Genomic DNA, 15,310 nt, shown 5'->3' with positions numbered 1-15,310 from the left:
CTATCAACATCCCTCATGGTTCCTCGATTTCTTTTATAAGGTTTTACAACAAAGCCAGGTAGAGGAACATTACAGAATTGGTAGACAACAAAAATCATGAAGAACACAGATTTACATGAAACTTACACGGTCTAATGATGATGATAGTTGAAAACATCCCTTGAAATATTTCTGTCTGAAATGTCATATTTGATTTGAAATAAATAATCTAACTTCGCGCTTGGAGTTTATCGCTCAGTGAGCGTTTTATTCATTTTTATTTTGGCATCGATGCAATGCAAAATTTGTAATCGATTTTTCTCTATTATCTTGTGACCCAGATGGCCAATCGATCTCAAACTTCTACAGGTTTGTCAGTTTATGTATATGGTGGATTACATAAAGTGCTTACACTTCCAGCAACTTGTTTGTTAGCAAAAACCAATCTGTAACGTTCCTTTAAAGTAGCAATGACCGATTTTCAACCAAATATATTTGTTTTTGGTTAATTTCTTTTCCCTGAATCTAAATTGATTTTGACAGATCCTGTTTCAAAGTGAAAATCATACAAAAACTTTTGCTACACAAAATACATCTTACATGCAAACTTGTTTGTACATGGCTGATTGAGATGTGATAATGTTGGGCTCTTGGTTTTAGTTTATTTAGACAAAAGACATGACATACACAGCGCAGTGATTGCTTTTTAAAAAGTTATTAGTACTTCGTGAAACGTTGTTCGTATACTCATCACTAACCTCTTGTGCAGGCAAGAGGAAGTCATAATCACTCGCCAAACGAGAATTTGCTTTAATTTTCTCCCCTCTTTTCTTTCAATTGATACTGTTTTCATTTGAGAAGTTAATCTCTTTCAAATCTCGGATAAAATTGCAGACTCTTCTCAGGGGTTTCTGAAGTTCATGTGATACTGCAACACTTGACATTCATCACTGCCAAAACAGTTTGCCACATTCCCCTTTTGCCATTATCTTGTCCATTGTCCTCTACCACAGCCTGTCAGGTTTCCTTGTACTCTAAGATTTTGTTGTACAATCCCCAGCAAATGAGTTAAATATGAATACAGGTAAAAAATATACACAAAGGCAAGAAAACAAAGAGGATGGTCCAATACCATTTGTTATGGTGAATGGAGTTATTGGTTGATCACAATCTTCGATGGAGATTCTCTGGATGGTTTTCTGAACAGTAAACCAAAGACTGGGTCGATCAGTAGACGATAAGTAAAACAACATAAAGCAGCATTATGTACACCAAAACTACTGTTGAAATAGATATATAGGCCTACTTGACAACAAACAGTTATTACAATCAATATGAAAATGACAATAGCGTTGTATAAGAGAACTATAAGTCTGAACGCCACAACAGTGAAACCCAACAAAAACAAAATCAAGAATAAAGCATATTTTGACAAAAATGCATGATCCTCGGGCAAAAGAATTAAACCTGGCACTAAGAACCCAACAAGCTCTAATAGTTCGGCAATCAAAATTGGTCTAGTGGGGTATTTGATCAACCCAAGACATTGCTGCATAAATGACCAGATGGCTTTGACGCCAATGCTTGCAAGAAGCATCCATGTTATTGCAGTTATAAAATCATTCTGGATGCCACTGATATCTACAAAAGACATCAGACCAAGAACACAGCTACACCATAAACGGATGCAGATAATGTCGACACTGAAGAGACGAGAGAAACAGTTGATTCCTTTGGAGTCTGGTTTTTTACAGATTGTTAAGACGAAAGTGACATCAATCAGCGATCCAACGGAAACCACAATACCAAAGAATAGTTTACTGATGCTATTTGAGTGCAACAGGGCACTCAAGCTGAAAACCAGGGCAGCTCCTAGGACATTATAGTCTATGACATCAAACAAGTGTCCACACCTCATTTTGGCCATGGCAGGTAGACAAACTGGTCGAGAATAGCAGTTCCTCTGATTGCAAAGTTAGTAGAGTTCACCAAAGTTTAGAAGATCTGCTCCGCCTTTAGATTAGAAGAACCGTCAACCTGTGATAAAAGACAGAGAAAATATAGTTTTAGAGGGAAGATACATTTTTTAAATCATGAATACATCAATACCTGCGAGGGTAGAGGTTGATTATGGGAATGAAAAGCTTTCGGAGTGCCACGGCAGCTCGGGGCTGTATACTCCCTAATGGGAGCTGAGAAAGATTTAAGGGATGTTTATTGGCCCAATGACCAGGGGACTAATGTAAAGCGCATTGATACGGTTTTATTGTGAAATGCGCTATATAAGAACTTGTTATTATTTATTATTATGAATGTGAAACTTGATCCAGACATAAATTCCTAAGCTTTTGTGGAGAAATTTACTAAGCTAAGAGTATCTTGCTTACCAGAAACAGCTGGCTGGTTGCAGTGGTGATTGTGAGTCTCTGTGTTGTTGCATTATTAAGCATTTAAGTTTGTTGGCTGAAATTAAAGGGATATTACAGGATTGTTTATTTTAAAAATAGTAATTAATGGAGCCTTGAGGACATCACAAGTTTAAAAGGTGTCCTCACTGGGGTCAAATGAAGACCTATCATTGGATGGGAGTTGTGCTTGGGTCAAATGAAGACCTATCATTGGATGGGAGTTGTGCATGGGTCAAATGAAGACATATCATTGGCTGAGAGATGTGCACGGGTTAAATGAAGACTTATCATTGGATGGGAGTTGTGCTTGGGTTAAATGAAGACCTATCATTGGCTGAGAGATGTGCATTGTGAAAATGGTGCTTAGTTCCATTGTTTGACCCCAGTGTAGTGACCTATGCAAGAGGTCTATAAATATTCCCTTTTCTCACACGTATTGTAACCAACCTTTATTTTTTGTTTATTAGATTGAAAACCATGTTTTGCAAGGGTTTAATTTTCTCCCCTCCTTCTTGTTTTACCTTATCTTGTTCACATACCGGCTAGAAGCCAAAAGGTCTATTGTTGACAGGCATGTTTTGAGCAATTGCTAGGCAACTTTCTTGATCCGTTAAAAAAAAAAAAATACTAACAACAACATGAACGCTCCATATCACATAAAATATCTGTCCTAAACTACACAGCATTTAGTTGCAAAAAACTGCCATGGAAAGGCAACATGGTACAAATAAGAATTGTAGCTAATTTTACTCTTGAAAGGTACTTGGTCATACATTGATGACACTCTTAACAAAATAAGTGTTATCATGTTTGTACAAACTATTAATTGCGAATAGATTCCCTTCAAAGTAATATGGTTGGGATTATTTTTCACCCCAAAACATCTGAAACTGAGACCTCGGATTTCTGAGGGTTGGTGTTCATGAATGATGCAGTCAGATATGAGGTTGGTACCTGCTGTCACCTCGCTAAACGTGACGGGACTTGAGTTGTTCATAAATACCATTTATTTTGCTCTTTTATCAGCAAGTAAAAACACTGATGAAACCTTTCACATGTGACTTAAGCTGTATTTGCGTATAATTTAAATCAGCAATACATTGACAAAAATACAATCTATGAACCTAACATTTAACACTACACAAACAAATCTATTTAAACACAAAAGAGACCTTACCTTCACATAAATCATTAAGGGTAAAAGATCAAAAGTCTAAGCAGCAGAACCTTTCTTCCTCTCAGCTTCAATTGCAGTGATCCGTTCCGTCAGACTGCTGCACCAAATGGCCCTTTGTGTTGTATACATAGCCTATATAAGCTCACAATTTCTCATTTCTCACTACGTATTGGGGATTTACCTCCTTGCATTTCACTTTTAAACAGATACAAAAAAATGATTGCAAAATCAGATTTCCCATTTAAGGGGGAAGCACCGCTACCTCCAGACAAAATTATTGCAAAATTAGATTTCTCATCTGTGGGGAAATACCTCTACGTAAGGGACAACAATGCTTGGCCTTTTATTGACAAGTGGGCATTCACTACACTCTACATATTAGCACACTCACAAATGAATGTAAACATCTGCAGTCTGCGGCTCCTGGGTCTCCTATAGACTGTGCAGGTCTCGTACATATTCAAACTTCCTGGAAAATCTAATGAGCAAGGTTTTGTTTCGCCAATTATTTTTGTACAATGAAAACAACATATCAGGATAAAAAATAGTAAAAACAATTTAAACGTATTTTAAAAAACGAGAAACTTAAACTTGACCTCAGCTTCCAGTTACCTGCAAAAAACAAAATTGCCCCACTTCTGCTCACAATACTTATGTTGTTTTGGTCACACGTAATGAAAAGCCTTTACAATGAACGTTGTGACGTTAGTGTCCTCTTTAAACTGTGTCATGCGGTATTTCTAAGACCATTGCATTTCTGAATAAGCCAGCTATAAGATCATTGTCCCACAGTTTAAATTTCCTTTCAAAAATAATTAGCAAATTATTTATATATTTAACATATCAGCTAACTCGTGTTATTCTGAAAAGTGTTGTCACCATTTTTATTCCCTTTTTTTTAAACTAATACTTTTGGCAACAGCTCCCATTGCTTATTACATACTTTGTCTTTGTCTTCCTGTGTAAAGGCAGCTCACTAAAAAGGTCCCCTGTTTGTGACACTCTGAATGAAAAAAACACACTAGACTTTGATCCATGTGAATCTTTCTTTATTCCTTTTAAAGATATGTTGTACTATTTAGGCTTCCTATTTACAAGAGCAATTATGCTAACTTTTGACCTGTTAATATTCCACACAACTACTACAGTGTAAACAAAACAAAACTGGATTTACTTGTTAAGGGGGGGGGGCTTGTTACTGAGAGCTATTCACATTTAGAAATTAGTCTTTAATTTTGTATAAAAATAAAACCCAAAGTGCAAAGTGTGGAAGTGTCATGGCCGAGCGGTTAAGAGCACCCAATTCAAACTCTGGTGTTTCTGATCAGCAGAGTGTGGGTTCGAATCCCCAGCCGTGACACTTGTGTCCTTAAGCAAGACACTTCACCATTGCTTCGTCCTTCGGATGGGACGTTAAACCGTTGGTCCCATGTGTTATGTAACGCATGTAAAAGAACCCAGTGCACTTATCGAAAAGAGAAGGGGTTCGCCCCGGTGTTCCTGGTCCGATTGGCAGCAAATTGCGCCACAGCACCTTGTAAAACATTACATGGTGCTATAAGAATTAGGTCTCATAATTCAAAAACAGTCCCACATCTTGCAGGAAATACTGTGTTACAGCGCCAGGAGCGTCACTGAGTGACGGACATGTGCGCTATATAAGAAGCCACAATTATTATTATAAATACAGCGTTGAATCCATTCGAAAATGCTTTCAGCTTTAAATAAAAAGTAATTAACAAAAGTATCAATATGTACAAGTTACTAACTGCATTATGTATCTGATAGCTAATTAATACATCTTGTAAGAACATTTTCATTTTGTTGAGGCGTTGAAGTTGTGTGCTTTCAGATGCTTGATTTCGAGACCTCTAAATCTAATTCTGAGGTCTTGAAATCAAATTTAAACATGTTTGTGGAAAATTACTTCTTTCTTGAAAACTACGTTGTTTCAGAGGGAGTGTTTCTCACAATGTTTCATACTATCAACAGCTCTCCATTGCTCGTTACCAAGTAAGTTTTTATGCCAACAATTATTTTGAGTACTAACAAATAGTGTCCATGCCTTTAATGTACTTTTTCAACTTTGACATGTTTTACTTTCTAGACAGAGATGTTTCCGTTGGCAATTGATGCTAGTTCAAACTATGTGTGAGCTTTCTGTTTTTAAAACTTGGTTTTAAAGTTTACCAATTGTGTGTATTGACCTCAGAAAGAAAGCTTAGATAGACAAAATATATTGAGTCTGCCAACGTGTTTAATAATAATAGTAATATTTGTTTCGCTATATAGTGCACCTACCCTAGTAGCCAGATCAAGTCACATTACAACATTACATATAATAATCGGTATTTATATAGGGCTTTACACACCCCAAGGGCCTCTCAAAGTGCTTAAAACATAGAGTATTTCCTGCAAGGTATTATTATTATTATTATTATTTATTCGGCCAGTGTCAAAAACAAATACATACAAGTAGAACAAAGGATAATAAGACTTCAAAAAGGTAACTTAAATACAGGGTAACTAGAGGAGCGGGATTAAACAAAAGGGTACAGGACAGGTACGGGATGTGGAGGAAGGAAGAGGAAGGGACAACACTACTACTACACTATGACTCAAAAGCCTGCTTATCCAATCCGCGAATAGAGTATAAAAATATAAAAATCACTATGATAAACACTTAGATACTATAAAATAAACAAATATAAATATATACTTTTAGTAAAACTAATAGAAAATTTGAAGCACTAGATAGATATTTGATAGATTAGGCGCTGCTAACAAACTCGACAACAATTAATGCTATTTAAACAAGTTATTTAAAAAGAAAAACCGAATAGATAAATAATAAATACTTACATTGCTACATGAATGAATGTATAGATAGATAGATAGATAAATAGGTAGATAAAGAAAGAAATAAAGGAAGGAAGGAGGGGGGGGGGGAGAGGGGGAGGGGGAGAGGGAGAGAAAGTAAGAACTAATTAAAGAAAGAAAGAAAGAAAGAAGTAAATAAATAAATGAATAAGTAATTGAGTAAATCAATAAAAAAATAAATGAATAAGTAATTGAGTAAATCAATAAAAAAATAAAGGAATAATTTAATAAATAAATAAATAAATGATGAATAATAAACAAAAGAACGACTGAATGAATAAATAAATTAATTAATAAGTAGCTAAATAAACCAACAGAATGAATTAGAGAATTCTTCAGGCAATGAGTTCTGGCAAAGTGATGGTTGAAGGTCAGAGTGTCCAAGTGACGAGTATTGATTTGGGTGAGGGAAGTAACTGCAGAGCATTTGACTTGTCCAAATAAACATTTCATGGTAAATAGAACAGTTAGTCTGTCTAAGCTTAGCAGGTTCAGTGATTTTAGTCTATTTTCATATGACATGACACCTCTCTCTTGCTTGAGACACATCCTGGTAGCTCTCCTTTGCACTCTTTCCAATTGGGGCTACGTTTGATTTATGAGATCTACTCCTTTTACAAAGCACCTTGTAATGGTTTACAAGGTGCTGTGGATGCTGCCAATCCAGCCAGGGGCGAACCCCTTCTCTTTTTGATAAGTGCACTGGGTTCTTTTGCATGTTAAATAATACACATCCGAAGGTCGAAGCCATGGTTAGGGGTCTTGCTTAAGGACACAAGTGTCACGACTTGGATTCGAACCCACACTCTGCTATTCAGAAACACCAGAGTTTGAATCCGGTGCTCTTAACCGCTCGACCACGGCATTTCCACATTTTCATCAGGCATACTTTGATCATTCCTCTACTTTTCTCAACTCCTAGGGAGTATGCAACCCCAAGCAGCTTAAATCAGTGTTATCCAACACAGCACAACCCTCTTAGGTTCTCATTTGGGTAAAGAGAATCAATTATGGTTAAGTGCCTTGCTCAAGGACACAAGTCTCCTGACCAGGATTCGAACCCACACTCTGCTGCTGACAACACCAAAGCTTGGGTTTGGTGAACTTAACTAGACTACTTGCCACATATTGAACCATCCATCAGAACTTGAGTCTGATGCAGTAGGCCGAGACATACCGCAATATGTACATGTTATTTAGTAAACAATAAACATAAACATCACCGTCACAGAGATTAAAGCACCTGTTTATCGGGGTTTGCTTCAATTTTTCTAGTTATTACTTAATAAAATGTTAATTTTGTATGCGTATTGAAAAAAGTGAAATGAAATAGGAAATTACATGTCTCTGAATTGAATTAAATTGAAAGTGGCACGTGAGAGCTGAGGGGGTGGGTTACATTTATATCTTAAAGATTCCTGCCCTGATAAAACCTCTACAAGTAAATCTTAATATTTGTTTTATTTTTTCCACCCTAACCATTTAAACAAAAATAGAACCTACATCATTTACGCAAAAATTAAAAATTAAATATCTTACTACAATTGTAGGGCAAGTAGGTCGGATTGTGCATTTGATGATACAAGCATACAGTTTGTCACAAGAATCCAGAATTTGAGTCCAAACAACAGGCCATATTTGGCCACAGAGCCATCCCACATTAATCCTTTGAAAACTTAGCTAGCTTAAAATCATTTCTATCAAGACTTAACTAGATTAAAACCACGTTCAATCAAGACTTAACTAGTTTAAAGCCATGTTCAATCAAGACTTAACTAGTTTAAAACCATTGTTCAATCAAGAATTAACTTGTTTAAAGCCATGTTCACTCAAGACTTAACTAGTTTAAAGTCATGTTCAATCAAGACTTAACTAGCTTAAAACCACGTTCAATCAAGACTTAACTAGTTTAAAGCCATGTTCAATCAAGACTTAACTAGCTTAAAACCACGTTCAATCAAGACTTAACTAGTTTAAAGCCATGTTCAATCAAGACTTAACTAGTTTAAAACCATTGTTCAATCAAGAACTAACTTGTTTAAAGCCATGTTCACTCAAGACTTGACTAGTTTAAAGTCATGTTCAATCAAGACTTAACTAGCTTAAAACCACGTTCAATCAAGACTTAACTAGTTTAAAGCCATGTTCACTCAAGACTTAACTAGTTTAAAGTCATGTTCAATCAAGACTTAACTAGTTTAAAGCCATGTTCACTCAAGACTTAACTAGCTTAAAATCATTTCTATCAAGACTTAACTACCTTAAAACCACGTTCAATCAAGACTTAACTAGTTTAAAGCCATGTTCAATCAAGACTTAACTAGTTTAAAACCATTGTTCAATCAAGAATTAACTTGTTTAAAGCCATGTTCACTCAAGACTTAACTAGTTTAAAGTCATGTTCAATCAAGACTTAACTAGTTTAAAGCCATGTTCAATCAAGACTTAACTAGTTTAAAGCCATGTTCAATCAAGACTTAACTAGTTTAAAGCTATGTTCAATCAAGACTTAACTAGTTTAAAGTCATGTTCAATCAAGACTTAACTAGTTTTAAGCCATGTTCAATCAAGACTTAACTAATTTAAAGCCATGTTCACTCAAGACTTAACTAGCTTAAAATCATTTCTATCAAGACTTAACTACCTTAAAACCACGTTCAATCAAGACTTAACTAGTTTAAAGCCATGTTCAATCAAGACTTAACTAGTTTAAAACCATTGTTCAATCAAGAATTAACTTGTTTAAAGCCATGTTCACTCAAGACTTAACTAGTTTAAAGTCATGTTCAATCAAGACTTAACTAGTTTAAAGCCATGTTCAATCAAGACTTAACTAGTTTAAAGCCATGTTCAATCAAGACTTAACTAGTTTAAAGCCATGTTCAATCAAGACTTAACTAGTTTAAAGTCATGTTCAATCAAGACTTAACTAGTTTTAAGCCATGTTCAATCAAGACTTAACTAATTTAAAGTCATGTTCAATCAAGACTTAACTAGTTTAAAGCCATGTTCAATCAAGACTTAACTAGCTCAACACCATTTTTAATCAAGACTTACCTAAATCTTAAGCCATGTTCAATCGAGACCTTTGGTTTTTGGAACCATTTAATTGTTTAAATCTTACATAAATGTAGCAGTTAAATCCATACAGGAAGAATAATCAAATTTAAATACATATTCTAAAAATTGTATCTGACACAAAGGTCTTCCAGATTCAAATTGTTTGTATAATTTCCCATAACCACATTATATCAAAATGATTCTCAAAATGCTTAATATTATCGCAAGCTAACCCTGTACTTCTAAGTGATTACCAATTGTACACCATTCCTTTCATCCTTACCATGTCAAATCAAGACTTAACTAGCTTAAAGCCATGTCCAGTATCAACAGAAGGCAGGGGAAACCAACTCATCTTTAAACGTTCCAAAAAGGAAAAGCAACTTTTTCCTTTGAATCTTGTTGCATTCAAATGAAATATTATCAGACATGTTAATATTTTGGGAAACTTGGTGGCAAAGTCTCTGATATCTTCTTCACTAGGCACTCGGAATTCATTGTCACTCCATGGAGGAGAAACTTTATAAACTGCTTTGACTTTTTTCTCCCTCTCCTTCCAATTGATACTGTTGTAAGTTGAGCTGTTAAACTCTATCCAATCACGGGTAAAATCCCCAACCCTTGCTACAACCCCAGTTTCAGGGTCTACTGATTGACTCAGTTTGCAAGTTTGCATTGCAATTCTGTTGTTTCCATCATTGGCGATCTTCTCCAGCCAGTCTTCAGAGTGTTTTGCATCTTGGATCAAGATAAGCCTAGATTGGAATCCCTCAGTATTGCAGTTATTCCATAGCCGTTGCATGTTTTCAAACTTGAACTTTCCTGTTGAAGAGACGACAAAAACAAGGGTTTTTAACCATTTATTGACAATACTCTTTTGTCTTTATTTTTGATTAACAAAAGGGGTATTAATATGTATTACAAAACACAAAGGAGCCAATGGCTCACAACCAAGCAAACGTCGAAGCAATAGTGTAAAGGTGTATTGCTTAAGGACAAAGGCGTCTGGCCCTTGACTCGATAGTGTGCTGGTCAGAAACACCAGAGCTTTAAAGTCCAGCGCGCCAACACCAAACCATAAGGTCATGACACACCAAAGATGTAATCATTTTAATAAATTTATAAGTTCATACATACAACAAACTGTCACTTGCTGACAAACGTTTTCTGTTATAAGTTATCACACAAGCGCGAGTGGAATACGGAAAAATATAGCGCTTCTGCTACCCCTATCCAACGAGGCCAAAGGCCGAGTTGGATATGGGACGCAGTTGCGCTATATTTTCCGTATTTCCACGAGCGCGCGTGTGATAACGTATTTATCTTCAAGCAAACTTCGCGCATGACCATAGAACACGTAGGTAATGATATTAGCCGTGCAGTATAGGTTTTTATCACCACTCCATTCTGCGAATCTGATTGGAGGATTAGCGCGTACTTGAAGATAAACACCATTATACATACTCGTACTTAATTGTACTCATATACTTAATTGTATGGCTGTTGGACTTGGGATTGTATTATACTCGAGTGCTACCTTATCACCTTTGTATACTTGGGAGTACTTTGTATGGTTTTACAGAACTTTACCACAAACACTGTTTTTTTTACACAAAAGGAAATCAAACTAACCTCCTGTCAACTCCCACTTGCCATCGCTATCTACATCACCACAGTAGAAAACCACGTAGCTGTCGTACCTTCGCTGACTAGTATCAGGAATTGTCTGAGCAAAGAAGTACTGAAGCTTGCATTCTAGGGTTTGGACTGAAAGCCCATCCACGAAGGATTCAATGCTACAAGGTATAGCATTTTGACCAAAGAACTCCATGATGAATCTCTGCAAATCTTTTGACTCTGACTGTCTATATTTGCAAAAAGAAAGAACACGTTAAAAGTTTAACGCACTGTGACTGGCAGTGACACAAACTGGTCAAACAATAGGCTGTGGAGAACCAGTGCTCTGGTTTGGCCATTTTTATGATTTCAAATAGTTTTTTTTCAGATTTCAAATAGTTTTTTCTTGTTTGTTTAAATTCTTACCTATGGGTGTTTGAAGGAGGCATGATGACACAAGCTGTGCAAGCCCCTGGTAGGGACTTCCGGAGTGTATCTGTGGCTACAAAGAACATTGCCTCTACAAGAACCACTATCAAAAAGCTTGCTGCAAGTGCCGCCTTGTCCTCTTTATGCCATTGGTGCACGTCACATGGAATCAACAGTGTAACTACACCAAGTAGGACAGTGGAGGCAAATGTATAGAAGGCGAGACAGTGTGCAAACTGAGCTTGTAAACGCATCCCCTTCGTTGCCATCATCTTATCCATACTAGCATTGCCCTGCAAGGCTTGATGGGCCTTAGTGCACTTTGACATATTTTTGGAAAATTGCCTGCACAAACAAATGAAATATGAATGGTTGCAAATCCAAAACAAAAGTAGGACAACAAAGAGAATGATCCAGTACCATGCTTTATGGTAGATGTCAGAAACTCCAGCTTGAAAAAGAAAGACACCCTCAAACACAATGACTATTATTATGAACATCTTTTGTAAACGTTCACGGACACTGAACACACAATTCAATCTGTCAATTGCAGTTACGTTGCTAGAAAACAAATCAAAGAGTGGGTCCATAAACAGGCGGCCAGCGAAGCAACCCAATGCAGCATTGTAGAAAGGCACATCAATAGTATTAAAAAATACTGTTTGACAAACAGGGACTGCAATCAAAATGAATAATGTGAAGGGGTTGTTAATGCAACCTGCAAGTCTGACTGCCACAATAATGACAGCAAAGGAAACAAAAATCAAGCATAAAGCATATTTAGAAAGAAATGCCTGGTCCTCTGGCAAAGCAATCAATCCAGTCATTGAGAACACAAAGAGCTCAAACATCTCAACCTCACTCACTGGACTGGAGGAGTATTTAATCAATCCATGACATCGCTGGATAAATGACAAGACAGCTTTGATGCCAATGCTTGCAACCAGCATCCATGTTATTACAGTAATAACATAGTTGTGGATGCCACTGATATCTATAAAAGACATCAGACCAAGAACACAGCTACACCATAAACGGTTGCACATAGTGACCTCCTTGTAGAGACTGTCATTGCCTTTGTAGTTTGGTTTATAACAGTATACTAGGCAGACTCCAATCACTATTGCTAGTCCAATCACAATCAAAGCAACAATAACAACGAATAATAGACCAATGCTGGTAGAAATCAACAGGGCACACAAGTCGACCTCCAATGCAGATATAAGGACAATAAAGTCCAAAACAACGAAGCACAGGCCACATTTCACTTTGCTGTCATTTTCCTCCATGGTTGAAACCAGCAAATAAAAGTTGCTCAGACTAAAAGATGGAAGATCGATCACTTTTTAGAATTGACGAGCCGTTAATATCTAACCTATAAACGAAAAAAGAAAAACAAAGGTTTAGAAAATTTGCTTAGCACAGAATGTGCTGCTTAGCAGAAACAGGTTGTGATAAACTACTAATAGCGCCCTCTCCTGTTTGCAAAACAGAGACAGGCAGTACTAAACAATTGTGCCTAAAAGTCAAACATTGTTTCATTGTAATGATGGTTGTGCCTTTCATTGCCACACACTACAATGGCGTTACACTCACACGATAAATAAATGATCACATCAGTTAGGCAATTTGATGTTTTTTTGACGCAACAACTCTTTTCTTTCAAACTCATTTAAAACCAGAAAACTGTTCAACGTAAAAAATATAATTGTGCACTAACCTCGCACAGCTGAACAGTATTGAGTTGATTTTTGCCTTAGCCTCAAGAACCGGCCCTTTGTTCGCTGTCCCATTGAACAAAAATAAAACAAGGCACCCGGGCAACAGATAATGCTATTTCTAACCTAGCAAAAGTTAAACATAAAAAAAATATTGGCCCCTTAAGGGGCCAACATTTTTGTCATTGGTCCATTACCAGAACACAACATTTTGCTGACCATCAGGCATAACCCTGCCAACTTCAGACACTATGCCTGGTTTTGTCTGACACAAAATTCCAAGGGTACCCAATTACATTATTGAAAGCTGCAAAAGATACAGCCAGATAATAAAGTCATGCATAATGCAGTTCACAAGTAAAATGAAATACAGTTGATTTTCAATAAATCACTGTCACAGTTCATTAAACGTATTGTACACATTTTCTGTTTCTGCTCCCATGGCAGCGTTCCATGTTCAGCAATATGTATTTTGCAAGGGGGCCTTATCTCAAATGAATTCATGCATGTATCTAAAATGCAAAAGGTCTATAGCCAGCGGGCACGGATGCAGTGTTGCAGGCCTTGTAAATGTTAAAGGCAGTGTACACTATTGGCAATTGTCGAAGACCAGTATTCTCACTTGGTGTATCTCAACATATGCATAAAATAAGAAACCTGTGAAAATTTGAGCTCAATTGGTCGTCAAAGTTGCGAGATAACAATGAAAGAAAAAACACCCTTGTCACACCAAGTTGTGTGCTTTCAGATGCTTGATCTCGAGACCTCAAATTCTAAGTCTGAGGTCTCAAAATCAAATTCTCAGAAAACTACTTCTTTCTCAAAAAATACGTCACTTCAGAGGGAGCCGTTTCTCACAATGTTTTAAACTATCAACCTCTCCCCATTACTCGTTATGAAGCAAGGTTTTATGCTAATAGTTATTTTGAGTAATTACCAATATTACTGTTAAACAAACAACATTTTTATATATTCAAACACAAAATACCTACCTCCACAATGTAATCAACAACAACGGTTTGCGAAGCTCAGTTTATTTCACCCTTTCATTAGCAGCGGTCCTCTCTGTATGACAGAAATACCACACTGGCTCTAGGTCAAGTTTGTGCTTTGTTTATATAGCGATCTAGGGGCTGGCAAATTTCTCATATCTGGCTACGTGTCAGGGAATTTCCCCATTACACACTCCACACAGCTCCTTGTTGCAAAATCATACTCATGAGGAGTCCCTTTATCATTTCAGCGCTACACTGCATCACATTATTCATCCATTGACTGGCTGTACGTGTAGTCAGCACGCAAGCACACACATATTGGTGACTACGCCCCAAAGTCAGACCCCTATAAGCTCCAACAACCCTATGTTTTAATAACCCCTCTGACCTACACAATAAGGTTTGGTTAGGGTGAGGAGAACACATAAGGAATGTCGCAACATAGGTGTGTATCCACATAAATTGAATTAATGCTTTACACGCAGGCAACAAACAGATGAAATGTAGCAAAGTAAAATGTTTAAAAGCAGTTTTTAAATAAATTGTTTTAAAATTTGCAAGACTTCAAGACTGCGTGCATACAATTCAGTCATTGTAGCTCATGATTGAGTTCATACGCAATACATTGCATTAACAATACATTAACAAATACATTATTACCTGAGCCTCTGATTACAAGGGTTTGGTTTTGTTTGGCTGTGTTTCTCCTAACAAAACAACTAGCAGGGTCTAAGAGCACTGTGAGATTTAAATATTAGTGTTAGTATTTGCAGCACCATGGTAATGAGCCCTGCCCACTAGGTGTCATAAAGCTGCCCAAGCCAAACGTTTTACTAAATGTTTTTTTTCTTCTTGCCAGCAAAAATAAGCTCCTGGCATGGCAAGGTAACATTATATTGGTAAACATAGATACTTTGTTGCTTAAAGGCAGTGGACACTTTTGGTAATTACTCAAAATAATTATCAGCATAAAACCTTACTTGGTGACGAGTAATGTGGAGAGGTGGATAGTATAAATCATTGTGAGAAAGGGCTCCCTCTGAAGTG

The 15,310-nt window shown here is 36.7% G+C and overlaps 1 protein-coding gene and 1 long non-coding RNA gene across 2 annotated transcripts; both read right to left on the bottom strand.

The window, feature by feature from the left end:
• Positions 1-110: 110 nt before the first annotated feature.
• On the bottom strand, positions 111-3,684 carry LOC139933783 (uncharacterized). Its single transcript, XR_011785621.1, has 3 exons — positions 3,565-3,684; positions 2,367-2,442; positions 111-2,016 (listed from the first exon to the last, which is right to left on the bottom strand). It is a non-coding gene; the product is annotated as an uncharacterized lncRNA (long non-coding RNA).
• A 5,716-nt stretch (positions 3,685-9,400) lies between these two features.
• On the bottom strand, positions 9,401-14,388 carry LOC139954481 (transmembrane protein 168-like). Its single transcript, XM_071954296.1, has 4 exons — positions 14,261-14,388; positions 11,548-12,925; positions 11,137-11,369; positions 9,401-10,326 (listed from the first exon to the last, which is right to left on the bottom strand). Exons 2-4 carry the CDS (start codon positions 12,837-12,839, stop codon positions 9,797-9,799), a joined length of 2,055 nt encoding a protein of 684 aa, XP_071810397.1. The 5' UTR covers positions 12,840-12,925; positions 14,261-14,388; the 3' UTR covers positions 9,401-9,796.
• Between the last annotated feature and the right edge of the window lie 922 nt (positions 14,389-15,310).

Source organism: Asterias amurensis, chromosome 2, assembly GCF_032118995.1.
Source record: "Asterias amurensis chromosome 2, ASM3211899v1".
Classification (NCBI taxonomy): Eukaryota; Metazoa; Echinodermata; class Asteroidea; order Forcipulatida; family Asteriidae; genus Asterias; species Asterias amurensis.
The sequence above is the reverse complement of the archived record's forward strand: the minus strand, read 5'-3'. Positions and strand labels throughout refer to the sequence as shown.

What these genes read in the sequence shown, in the direction of transcription:
- LOC139954481 (XM_071954296.1), bottom strand. Translation starts at nt 12,839, where the DNA reads ATGGAGGAAAATGACAGCAAAGTGAAATGTGGCCTGTGCTTCGTTGTT. An exon ending in CCTCCTTCAAACACCCATAG is followed by an intron (nt 11,370 to 11,547) that starts GTAAGAATTTAA and finishes TTGCAAATATAG; the next exon opens with ACAGTCAGAGTCAAAAGATT. An exon ending in CAAGTGGGAGTTGACAGGAG is followed by an intron (nt 10,327 to 11,136) that starts GTTAGTTTGATT and finishes TCTCTTCAACAG; the next exon opens with GAAAGTTCAAGTTTGAAAAC.